Genomic DNA, 10,979 nt, shown 5'->3' on the forward strand with positions numbered 1-10,979 from the left:
TTTTGAGGCGGAGTCTCGCTCTGTCGCCCGGACTGGAGTGCAGTGGCCGGATCTCAGCTCACTGCAAGCTCCGCCTTCCGGGTTTACGCCATTCTCCTGCCTCAGCCTCCCGAGGAGCTGGGACTACAGGTGCCTGCCACCTCGCCCAGCTAGTTTTTGTATTTTTTTAGTAGAGACGGGGTTTCACTGTGTTAGCCAGGATGGTCTCGATCTCTTGACCTCGTGATCCGCCCATCTCGGCCTCCCAAAGTGCTGGGATTACAGGCTTGAGCCACCGCGCCCGGCCCACAATTTTTTTTTTGAGATGGAGTCTCAGTCTGACGCCCAGGCTGGAGTGCAATGGCGCAATGTCAGCTCACTGCAACCTCCGCCTCTTAGGTTCAAGTGATTCTCCTGCCTTGGCCTCCCGAAGAGCTGGGACTATAGGCACCCAGCACAACACCTGGCTAATTTTTGTATTTTTAATAGAGACAGGCTTTCACCATGTTGGTCAGGCTGGTCTCGAATTCCTGACCTCAAGTGATCTGCCCGCCTCAGCCTCCCAAAGTGCTGGGATTACAGGCGTGAGCCACTGCGCCTGACCTTTTTTTTTTTTTTTTTTTTTTTTTATTTTTTTGGGGAGATGTAGTCTTGCTCTATCTCCCAGGCTGGAGTGCAGTGGCATGATCTCGGCTCACTGCAACCTCTGCCTCCCGGGTTCAAGCAACTCTTCTGCCTCAGTCTCCCAAGTAGTTGGGATTACAGGCACCTGCCATCATGACCAGCTAATTTTTGCATTTTTTTGTAGAGACGGGGTTTTACCATATTGGCCAGGCTGGTCTTGAACTCCTGACTTCAGGTGATCTGCCCGCCTCGGCTTCCCAAAGTGCTGGGATTACAGTTGTGAGCCACTGCGCCCGGCCCACACATTTTTAAGTTATAAAATTAAACATAATATGGCCAGGTGCAATGGCTCACGCCTGTAATCCCAGCACTTTGGAGGCTGAGGCGGGTGGATCACCTGAGGTCAGGAGTTCGAGACCAGCCTGGCCAACATGGCAAAACCCTGTCTCTACTAAAAATCCACAAAATTAGCCGAGTGTTGTGGCAGGGGCCTGTAATCCCAGCAACTTGGGAGGCTGAGGCAGAAGAATCGCTTGAACTTGGGAGGCAGAGGTTGCAGTGAGCCGAGATTATGCCATTGCTCTCCAACCTGGGCAACAAGAGCAAACTCTGTCTCAGAAAAAAAAAAAGTTAAACATAATATGAGGCTGGACACAGTAGCTGAAGCCTGTAATCTTAACACTTTGGTAGGCTGAGGTGGGCAGATCGCTTGAGCCCAGAAGTTCAAAACCAGCCTGGGTGACATGGTAAAACTCTGTCTCTACAAAGATAGAAAACTTAGCCGGGTGTGGTGGTGCATGCCTGTAGTCCCAGCTACTCAGGAGGCTCAGGTGGGAGGATCACCTCAGCACAGGAGGTTAAGGGTGCAGTGAGCTGTGATCATCCCACTGTACTCTCGCATGGGCAGCAGAGTGAGACCCTGTCTTAAAAAATAATAATAAATATGATATTTGTGTAATACAGATCTACTAATGGGAAGCACTGAATTTGTCTTTTTGAGGATAACATTTTGCCTAGTTCATGTACAAAGTTAGTGTTCCAAATGATCAAATTTGACTGTAGATACTAATGTTTATGCTGATCTGTAGAGATTTCATGTATTTCATCTTTGAAAACCTCTTTTCACACGGTTAGGTAATGACAGGTGATATGTGAGGTGCTCAGAATGCTGTGAAGCACTTATGACTGTGTCACTGGGACTTGTAGTGTACAAAGCAGGAGTGCAAATCAGGATGCCGTAGTCTCTGTCATGACCACTCGGCTGTGTGTTGTAGAGCAAAAGCAGCCACGGTGTAAGTAAATAGTGAGTGGCCATGTTCCAATAAAGCTTTATTTGTGGATATTGGAATTTGAATTTCATACAGTTTTCCACAGTCTCAAAATATTCTTTTGATTTTTTTTCAACCACTTGAAAATGTAAAAACCATTCTTGGCTTGTGGGCTATACAGAACTAGATGATGGGCCAGGTTTGGCCCATGGACAGTAGTTTACCAAGCCCTAGTTTAAAGCCCTTATAAAAGCTGTTGTAGACATTAAGATGAGTTAAGGCATATAGTTTAGCACAGTGCTTAGCAAATAGGGAGCGCTGTATTCATCATTGTCATTCAAGATGATTGTTCTCTCCAGGTCTGGCTGATGTGAGGGGTAGAGGTGGTGTCTGCTTTGGATTTCTGCTGTTCCTGAGAGAGTATCTGCATTTTCCACAGCTGTTCTCTCTGATTTGTATTTTCCTCTGATTCCTTTCGTCAGGTATTCACTGGGCATCTGCTGTGGGCAGGGCTCTGTGCTGAAGTTCTGGAGATAAAAGGATGAATCATTGAGCCTGCCTTGGTGTGGTGCTCCAGTTACCCTTTAGGTATAAAAACTTGTGGCTATGGTTTTTTTTTTTTTGAGACAGAGTCTCACTCTGTCACCCAGGCTGGAGTGCAGTGGTGCAATCTCACTCCAACCTCTGTCCCCAGGGGTTCAAGCGATTGTCCTGCCTCAGCCTCCTGAGTAGCTGGGATTACATGCACCCGCCACCATGCCCGGTTAATTTTTAAATTTTTAGTAGAGACGGGGTTTCCCCGTCTTGGCCAGGCTGGTCTTGAACTACTGACATTGTGATTCACCTGCTTCACCCTCCCAAAGTGCTGGGATTACAGGCATGAGCCAGTACCTGGCCATGGCTATGGTTTTTGAGAATGACTGGCCAGGTGATGCATTTATTTATTTATTATTATTTTTCGAGATGGAGTCTTGATGTGTCACCCAGGCTGGAGTGCAGTGGCACGATCTCGGTTCACTGCAACCTTCGCCTCCTAGGCTCAAGTGATTCTTATGCCTCAGCCTCTGAGTAGCCGGGACTACAGGTGCGTGCCACTGCGCGCAGCTCATTTTTGTATATTTAATAGAGATGGAATTTCACTATGTTGGCCAGGCTGGTCTCGAACTCCTGACCTTGTGATCTGCCCGTCTGGTCTCCCAAAGTGCTGGGATTATAGGCCTGAGCCACTGCTCCTGGCCTCTGTAATTGTTTCTTTGGCCTCTGTAATTTTTTTTTTTTTTTTTTTTTTTGAGACGGAGTCTCGCTCTGTCGCCCAGGCTGGAGTGCAGTGGCCGAATCTCAGCTCACTGCAAGCTCCGCCTCCCGGGTTTACGCCATTCTCCTGCCTCAACCTCCTGAGTAGCTGGGACTACAGGCGCCCGCCACCTCGCCCGGCTAGTTTTTTGTATTTTTTAGTAGAGACGGGGTTTCACCATGTTAGCCAGGATGGTCTCGATCTCCTGACCTCGTGATCCGCCCGTCTCGGCCTCCCAAAGTGCTGGGATTACAGGCTTGAGCCACCGCGCCCAGCCTGGCCTCTGTAATTGTATCTTTGTGAACAAGTGATTTGGTTCTGCCCTTTTTACTCCATATCTATACCAGCCTGGCTCTAGGAGAGTCGGAAGCCCTGCCCAAGGGTTTCTGCCATCTCTGGGCCACTGGGCCAAAGCTGTAGCTTGCCCTCCATGGGCTACCTGGGTCAGCCACTCCTCTGCTTAGCGCTTAATCACTAGTTAGCTGAGGCCTGAGGTTTAATCAACACCTTGATGCTGAACAGCTCTGGTCCTTGTGATCTTCAGCCCATCCCTGCTTTTCTCTGGTCCTTCTCAGGAGCTTGTCACATAGGCCACGGGGACTCCAGCGATGAAGCCGACCATCTTTCATAAGAGGCGTTCTGGTAGCCTGCATTAGGATTGGATTGGGTTGACTTCTCAGAGCCGAACTGCTGCTTGCAGGTTTAGTAGTACAGTAGTATGGCCCAGACTCCCATCTGGCATCGGGCTGGTCTTTACCCAGGGGATCCTATAGATGGGTGTGTGGAGGGGAGAAGAGCCAGCATGCATCCTTGAGTTGTTAGTTCACCAAAGGATGTGACCCCGTGTTCCAGGAGCGCTCGGTAATTCCTGGTTTGCACTGATGGCCTTTCTCTGTGGTCAAGTCAGGGCCCTGATTATCTTGTCGGAAGTATCCAGTTGGGCCTCCCTTGGGCTCCATCACTGTGCAAGTCTCTGCTCATAAAAACTCTTTAGTTCCCTTCTTCTGGGTTCACAGCCAAGGCAAAAGAGAGTCCTTGGCCTCTTGGCAAACATACATCCCCTACCTGGCTGGTTCCCCTTCAGCTTCCCTCTTCAAGGAATAACTTGAACTTAGAAACTCCAACCTCACCTGTAATCCCAGCACTTTAGGAGGCAGAGGAGGTCATTTGAGGTCATTTGAGGCCAGGAGTTCAAGACCAGCATGGCCAACATGGCGAAACCCTGACTCTACTAAAAACACAAAAATTAGCCGTGGTGGCACATGCCTGTAATCCCAGCTACTTGGGAGGCTGAGGCACGAGAATCACTTGAACCAGGGAGGCAGAGGCTGCGGTGAGCCAAGGTCACACCACTGCACTCCAGCTTGGGCAACAGAGTGAGACCCTGTCTCAAAAAAAAGAAAAGAAACTCCAACTTCTGAAAGTAAACAACTTATGCAGTACATGATTCCTGGAGAGGATTTGGTCCCAACCTTCCCTCCCTCCTTCCAGGGAAAGCACACAGAGGGGCAGGCCATGGGTTGCTTCACCACTTCCTGAGTAGGTCTTCTCAAGTCCTTGGAGCCTTCAGTTTGTGATTTGTCATTGCCAGAGAGCAACGTTGGGATTGTGAGCTGTGGGTCCTCGGTCTGACTTTAAAGAAACCCCACAAGTTTTCCGCTCCTGATTTTCCTGACCATGTTTCCCAGCCATCCTGCTAACATAACCTCTGCTTCCCTCTCAGTCTCCACACTCTGGTGTCAATGCATTTGAACCTGCTGTGTATCTCTTTCCTGTACTTTTTTGAGAATTACCTAGAATGGGTCAAATCCTACCTTTCCTATGAAGCCTTTCTGACCACTGCAAATGCTCTTTCCCCTTGCTGGGCTGTGTGCTGCATGTGTGTACAGAGGGACATCACATTTAGGTGCAGCCTGTCGTGTGGGTGCTCCTTTTGTCTCCCGTGTCTTGAGAGGGCTGTGTGGTGTTAGCAGATGAGAGGCAGATGCTAAAGAGATAGGCCTGACCATCCACTGACCTAGCTTTCCTTTCCCGGAGCTCCAGTTTCCTCACCTCTTAAAGGGAAATAAAAATAGTCAGAGTTGTGTGCAGCTTAACCAAGAGGATGCCTGTGGAGTGTTCAGGGTGATGGTAGTGGTTATTACTATTAATCTTTTTCTCCCCAGCCAGACTTGATGCCTGGACTTGGCCACAGCTTGCTTGGTAAACCCATTTACTGACAGATTAATTGATCCCTCTTCTCTCACCAGGTACATGGCCACCTCTGGCCTAGACCACCAGCTGAAGATCTTTGACTTGAGAGGGACCTACCAGCCTCTGAGCACTCGGACCCTGCCCCATGGAGCAGGACACCTGGCCTTCTCCCAGAGGGGACTGCTGGTGGCGGGAATGGGTGACGTTGTCAACATCTGGGCAGGGCAGGGCAAGGCCAGCCCACCCTCCCTTGAACAGCCCTACCTTACCCACCGGCTCTCAGGCCCTGTGCATGGCCTTCAGTTCTGCCCCTTTGAAGATGTGCTAGGGGTGGGGCACAGTGGGGGCATCACCAGCATGCTGGTCCCTGGTGAGTGGGCCAGGGATGGGGCTTGAAGTGAATGAACTCTGGGTGGAAGTTTGGGCCCGAGACATCCAGAAGCTGGGGGATTAGTTGGGCTGGAGCTGTTGGACTTAGGTTTTTCCTTACGGCTCCATGCTCCTCCCTCCCTCCCTTCAGGGGCCGGTGAGCCCAACTTTGATGGCCTGGAGAGTAATCCTTACAGAAGCCGGAAGCAACGCCAGGAGTGGGAGGTGAAGGCCCTGCTAGAGAAGGTGAGGCTTCCCTTCTGGAGAGGGTGAGGCTCCCCCCTCCTGGAGAGGGTGAGGTTCCCCCTGTTGGAGAAGGTGAGGTTCCCCTGCTGGCTGGTGTGCAGCATGGTTGTGAGGCCCCTGCTGCTGGGGAAGGTATGCATGTGGTTTTGGGTTGGAGGTAGAGAAAGCTATCCTGAGGTCTCATGCTGGGGGTCCTGGATAGAGGGGTTCAGCAGCCTTCCTGGCTTCCCTTTTTGGTGCTACCCTCCTGTGGCTCCTTGCTGAGTCCTATCCCTCTGTGAAACCCCCAGGTACCTGCAGAGCTTATTTGTCTTGACCCACGAGCCCTGGCCAAGGTGGATGTCATCTCTCTGGAGCAGGGAAAGAAGGAGCGGATAGAGAGGCTGGTATGCAGCAGGCCCCTGAATGCCCAGGCCTGTCTTCTCCCCCACTGGCCAGAAGTGTGGCCAGCAGGTGGGTGCTGCCAGTTCTTTGACTCCGACCGAGGCTGTAACAGATTTCACTCCTGTCCCCTCCCTCAGGGCTATGACCCGGAGGCTAAGGCTCCCTTCCAGCCAAAGCCAAAGCAGAAGGGCCGCAGCTCCACAGCAAGCCTGGTGAAGAGGAAGAGGAAGGTCATGGATGAGGAACACAGGGTAGATGAGTATTGGGATGGGCCGGGCCTTCCACAGGCTGCACCCTCCTGCTTGTGCCTCTGCCCTTGTCAGCCTGCCACTTCTCACTGTCCCTGTGTCCTCCCCCTCTCCGGTCCCCAGGACAAGGTCCGGCAGAGCCTTCAGCAGCAGCAGCAGCGGCATAAGGAAGTGAAGGCCAAGTCCACGGGGGCCCGGCCATCTGCCCTGGACAGATTTGTGCGCTGAGCCAGACTCCAGGGTTGCCTGGGAACCGTCTCTCCCCAAGATCACCTGTAGGGAAAAGAGTGTTCCCTGGAACAAGGAGGTGGGGCACTGTGGTCCTTTCCCCAACTGGGGGTGGACAGCTGGCTCCTGGGGTGGGTTGGTATTAAAGAGGAAAGCAATTTTTTGGATAATGTGTCTGGATCATCTTGTGGACCCCTCCCCCTTGCCCAGCATGAGGCCATTCTAGGATCAGAGGAGTGTGTCCTGCCTCTACCCCCATACCTTGTGGCTGCTGTGGCCTTAGCTTTGCCTTTTAGGGGCCTTCCTCCTCAGAGAGGCTGTCCTCTCTCCCATGTCCCTGGAGATGTCCTTCCCATGAAGCAGGGTCTGGCAGCCTTTGGGGTCTCCAGGTTTGTGTTGTTCTGGGGGTCCTGGTGAAGACCACACTGCACTCGAAGAAGAAGTGGAGACAAGTTTATTGAGGAGCTTGACAGCCCTCTTCTGCCCTAGCTTGAGAGAACAGCTGCAGCATTTTTTTCTTCTTCTCTTCCTGATGACCATCTTTCAGGCTGGCGGGCCAGGCCCCTGGGTGTCTCCCATATCCCTGTCTTTAGTGAGACTGAGGATCTGGTATGAGGAAACAGATCAGCTGCAGCCAGTGAGGGCCCCTGCGTTGGGCCTGGGAGAGAGAAGGTCCTGTTCCTGCCTTTCCTGTGGCCCCAGGCACTCTCAGCTGTGAAGCCAGGCTATTGCTCGACACCGCAGGATGCCCAGGACTCCCTGGAACCAGGAGCAAAAGGGTGCAGTCCTTTCCCCGTCAGAGCCACCCACCAGCTTCCAGGCTTCCTGCATCTTCCAGGGGTCCAGCCTGTGGGACGTCAGCAGGAATTTCCCATAGCAGCACCGGTCTAGCGGGTAGTGGGTGGCACCAGCCAGCTTGACACACTGTGTTGGGGCGAGGCCTCCTCGTCGGGCACTTACCCCCACAAAGACATCCTCTAATGGGAGAGGGGGTGCCCGGCTGGCTACCTTGAGAATGAGCTGCACAGCAGACGCTGAGAGCACATACCCCGTGCCTGAGGCATAGGGTGGGAAGGGGCCCCAGGTGTGAGGCCACTGCTCCTCTGATACACGGTGCCTGCCCCCTGGTGTCCGAGAGGGGTTCACTCGCCAGTGCACCCGGCCCAGGTACAGAAGAGGCACTTCCTCGCTGTGCAAGGCCTGGCCTCCTTCCTGCTGTTCATTTCCAACCTCAGCCTCTCTCTGGGGTTCCGTGCTTCTCTCCCATTGCTCCCAACGGCCCCCTCGCAAGACCAGCTCTGATACCAGTTCGGGGACGTTGACATACACATCATCGTCCGTCTTGAGGACGTATCGGGCCATGGGGCAGTGTTTCTCAGCCCAGTTCAGCCCGCTGAGGGTCTTGAGAGTGAGGTTGCGGTAGGAGTCCTGGAAGGCGGCCTGCAAGATATCCCCCTGGGCTGCTGACTCCGAGGCCAAGTCGTTCCCCTGGGAGCCCCACACGGGGTGCTGTGCGTTCGGCTCTCCCAGCAGGAATAGCGTCTGTACCCTGAGTCCCCGGGCCTCGCGCAGCCCGCCCCACGAGGCCCGAATGGCGTTTCTCTGGTTCAGGTTTTCCGGTGCCGTGCACACCAGGATGAGCAGGAAGGGAGGAGCCCCGGGACCACCGCAAGCTTCCTGGTTGGGGATCAAGAGGCGGGGCAGGGCCAGGGGCGGCCCCGGTGAGGCGGGGGCTGGGAGCAGGGAGGCTAGTGAGAGGCTCAGCAGCTCCTCCCCCAACCCCGAAGGCCCGAAGAGGGTCCAGACGATCACCAGCAGCAGAGCGGTGAGGAGCAGGCGCCGGAAGAGCCTGAGCGGCATGGTGCGGCGCACTCCAAGGGGAATCCGGAGAGCGAAGGGCGGAGACTAGCTCCCCGGGCCTGGGTCACGGCCGGGATTTAACCGACCACGCCTGGGATGCGGAGGGCTGAGCGCGCGACCGGGACCAGCCTACCCTGGGGGTCGGGGGAAGGCGGTGCGGACCGCGGTCGAGGCATGCTGCGGGGGTGGCTACCTTGTCTCGGCCTCGCCGCCAGCAAGCTCCGCTCCATGGCTGGCCGACTGCGGCACTCATGGCCCCTCCCCCGCCTCGCCCTGGCGGCCGGCCTGCCACCCGCTTCCGCGCTGCGCGCTCCCATCCCCGCCGGAAGCGGCGTCGGAGCAGCGCGGCAGGGCGCGGAAACCCGGGAGGGTGGAGTGGCACCAAATGGAGCGAGACCGGTCTGTCCAGCCACTCCCCATCCCAACCCACCCACGTATTCCACCAGGGGGACCACACCCTTTATAACCAACATCTGTGTTTTTGCCTTTGTTGCTTTGGTCACAGCCCCAAAGATTTTAACTAGATGACCCCTTTTTTAAAAACAAAAACCCAGAGTGACCAGGACCGGCAAACCCACCTGAACTGCAACTGTCTAGGCTCAGCTACCCACTCCACAACCATGCTGCACACCAACCCCAGGGGATTGGTCTCTAAACTGGCCTGGGTCACCCCCTTGAGGCTGGGAATTGTTTTCCCCTCACATTTCTCTTTACAGAGAGGGACATCACTAGCTACACATAGGGAGACAGAAGGGTCTACAGTATCACCACTGCTAAAACCAATAGCACTGTGTGGGCAACTGAGTAGGGCAGCTCTAAATGGAAAAGGGACCCAGCACTTTATCATTCCCTATTAGAATGGACAGAAAGGACAGGAAGCCATAGGTATATAAACTATTTATTAACAGACAAGGCCTACAGACTTATTTCTTCTTGGACACACCCACGGTGCGGCCACGGCGGCCAGTGGTCTTGGTGTGCTGGCCTCGGACACGAAGGCTGCAGGTAAAAAGAGAAGGGTCATAGGTCATACACAGCACAAAGAAAGGCTGGGGAAAAGGAAGAGCGAGTAGGAGGAATGCTGTGAGTCGAGGTAGGCAGGGAGATGAGACCCCTCACTCACCCCCAGAAGTGGCGCAGCCCTCTATGGGCCCGAATCTTCTTCAGTCGCTCCAGGTCTTCACGGAGCTTGTTGTCCAGACCATTGGCTAGGACCTGGATTCAGAGGAGGTGGCAAGGGATGTTTCATCCCCTGACCACCTATGCCCAATTCTATCAGGATCCTCCACCCTTCCTCTAATCCTGCCCTCATTTCAGTACACACCTGGCTATATTTTCCATCCTTTACATCCTTCTGTCTGTTCAAGAACCAGTCTGGGATCTTGTACTGGCGTGGATTCTGCATAATGGTGATCACACGTTCCACCTGGCAGGCAGGACAAGGTCAGATCTACATGGCCCCCTTTCTGAGGCTGACCCCCACCCCCAGCCCCCTTCCTTGTCCTCACCTCATCCTCAGTGAGTTCTCCCGCCCTCTTGGTGAGGTCAATGTCTGCTTTCCTCAACACCACATGAGCATATCTTCGGCCCACACCCTGAATGAAGTGAGGGTTTTCGGAATTAGGGTTCAATCTGATTTTTAAATTCCTTTATAGCCTCATTATTCAAAAAGCGCACAAAGGTAGGATCTGCAATAATCTATTTTGCAATCCCCTAGGTCACCCTTTCCTCACCCACCTTTCCAGATATAAACCATTAGATAGAAGGTTAACTTTGGGCCGCACGCAGTGGCTCATGCCTGTAATCCTAGCACTTTGGGAGGCCCAGGTGGGCGGATGACTTTGAGGGCAGGAGTTTGAAACCAGCCTGGCCAACATGGTGAAACCCTACTAAAAATACAAAAAAATCAGCCGAGCATGGTGGCGGGTGCCTGTAATCCCAGCTACTTGGGAGGCTGTGGCAGAATTGCTTGAACCTGTGAGGCGGAGGTCACAGCAAGCCGAGATCACACCACCACACTCAAACCTGGGCGAGAGAAACCCCGTCTCAAAAAAAAAAAAAAAAAAAAAAAAAAAAAAAAAAGTTTACTTTGTTCAGGGGCACGACTGAATCATGAACACAGAATTTATTATAGACAACCCTTTGAAAGCAGGGTTTTCTCCTCATTGCTCAGCATTATGTATTTGTCACTAAGTGCCTTCTGATTCTTGCATTTAGGAGAACAAGGGGCCTGCCTCTCCAAGTTGATGCAGTAAACCAGAGTCTTACGAGTTACAGGCTCTGATT

General features: G+C 53.3%; 3 protein-coding genes across 5 annotated transcripts in view; 1 reads left to right on the forward strand and 2 right to left on the reverse strand.

Moving 5' to 3' along the window:
* WDR46 (WD repeat domain 46) overlaps positions 1-7,000 on the forward strand; it is a 10,517-nt gene extending 3,517 nt beyond the window's left edge. For 2 of the 3 annotated variants that reach the window (XM_017889255.1, XM_017889257.1), the window contains 4 exons: positions 5,415-5,728; positions 5,879-5,973; positions 6,264-6,359; positions 6,495-7,000. In XM_017889255.1, coding sequence (XP_017744744.1) covers positions 5,415-5,728; positions 5,879-5,973; positions 6,264-6,359; positions 6,495-6,833 — 844 coding nt within the window. In that variant the 3' untranslated portion in view covers positions 6,834-7,000. The remainder of the gene's footprint in view (positions 1-5,414; positions 5,729-5,878; positions 5,974-6,263; positions 6,360-6,494) is intronic. The other variant, XM_017889256.1, reaches the window with a different exon arrangement.
* B3GALT4 (beta-1,3-galactosyltransferase 4) lies at positions 1,919-9,009 on the reverse strand. Its single transcript, XM_017889258.1, has 2 exons — positions 7,095-9,009; positions 1,919-2,398 (listed from the first exon to the last, which is right to left on the reverse strand). The coding sequence occupies exon 1, from the start codon at positions 8,691-8,693 to the stop codon at positions 7,542-7,544; it is 1,152 nt and encodes a 383-aa protein (XP_017744747.1). The 5' UTR covers positions 8,694-9,009; the 3' UTR covers positions 1,919-2,398; positions 7,095-7,541.
* A 564-nt stretch (positions 9,010-9,573) lies between these two features.
* The window catches only part of RPS18 (ribosomal protein S18), a 5,000-nt gene continuing 3,594 nt past the window's right edge, over positions 9,574-10,979 (reverse strand). The window contains exons 3-6 of the mRNA XM_017889263.1: positions 10,202-10,288; positions 10,018-10,119; positions 9,817-9,908; positions 9,574-9,692 (exon numbers count right to left, since the gene is read on the reverse strand). Of these exons, the coding sequence (XP_017744752.1) occupies positions 9,617-9,692; positions 9,817-9,908; positions 10,018-10,119; positions 10,202-10,288 (357 nt within the window). The 3' untranslated portion in view covers positions 9,574-9,616. The remainder of the gene's footprint in view (positions 9,693-9,816; positions 9,909-10,017; positions 10,120-10,201; positions 10,289-10,979) is intronic.

The sequence above is a fragment of the Rhinopithecus bieti genome, unplaced genomic scaffold (assembly GCF_001698545.2).
Source record: "Rhinopithecus bieti isolate Rb0 unplaced genomic scaffold, ASM169854v2 scaffold_19200, whole genome shotgun sequence".
Classification (NCBI taxonomy): domain Eukaryota; kingdom Metazoa; phylum Chordata; class Mammalia; order Primates; family Cercopithecidae; genus Rhinopithecus; species Rhinopithecus bieti.

Coding starts and splice junctions, on each gene's coding strand:
- B3GALT4 (XM_017889258.1), bottom strand. CDS start 8,693: ATGCCGCTCAGGCTCTTCCGGCGCCTGCTCCTCACCGCTCTGCTGCTG.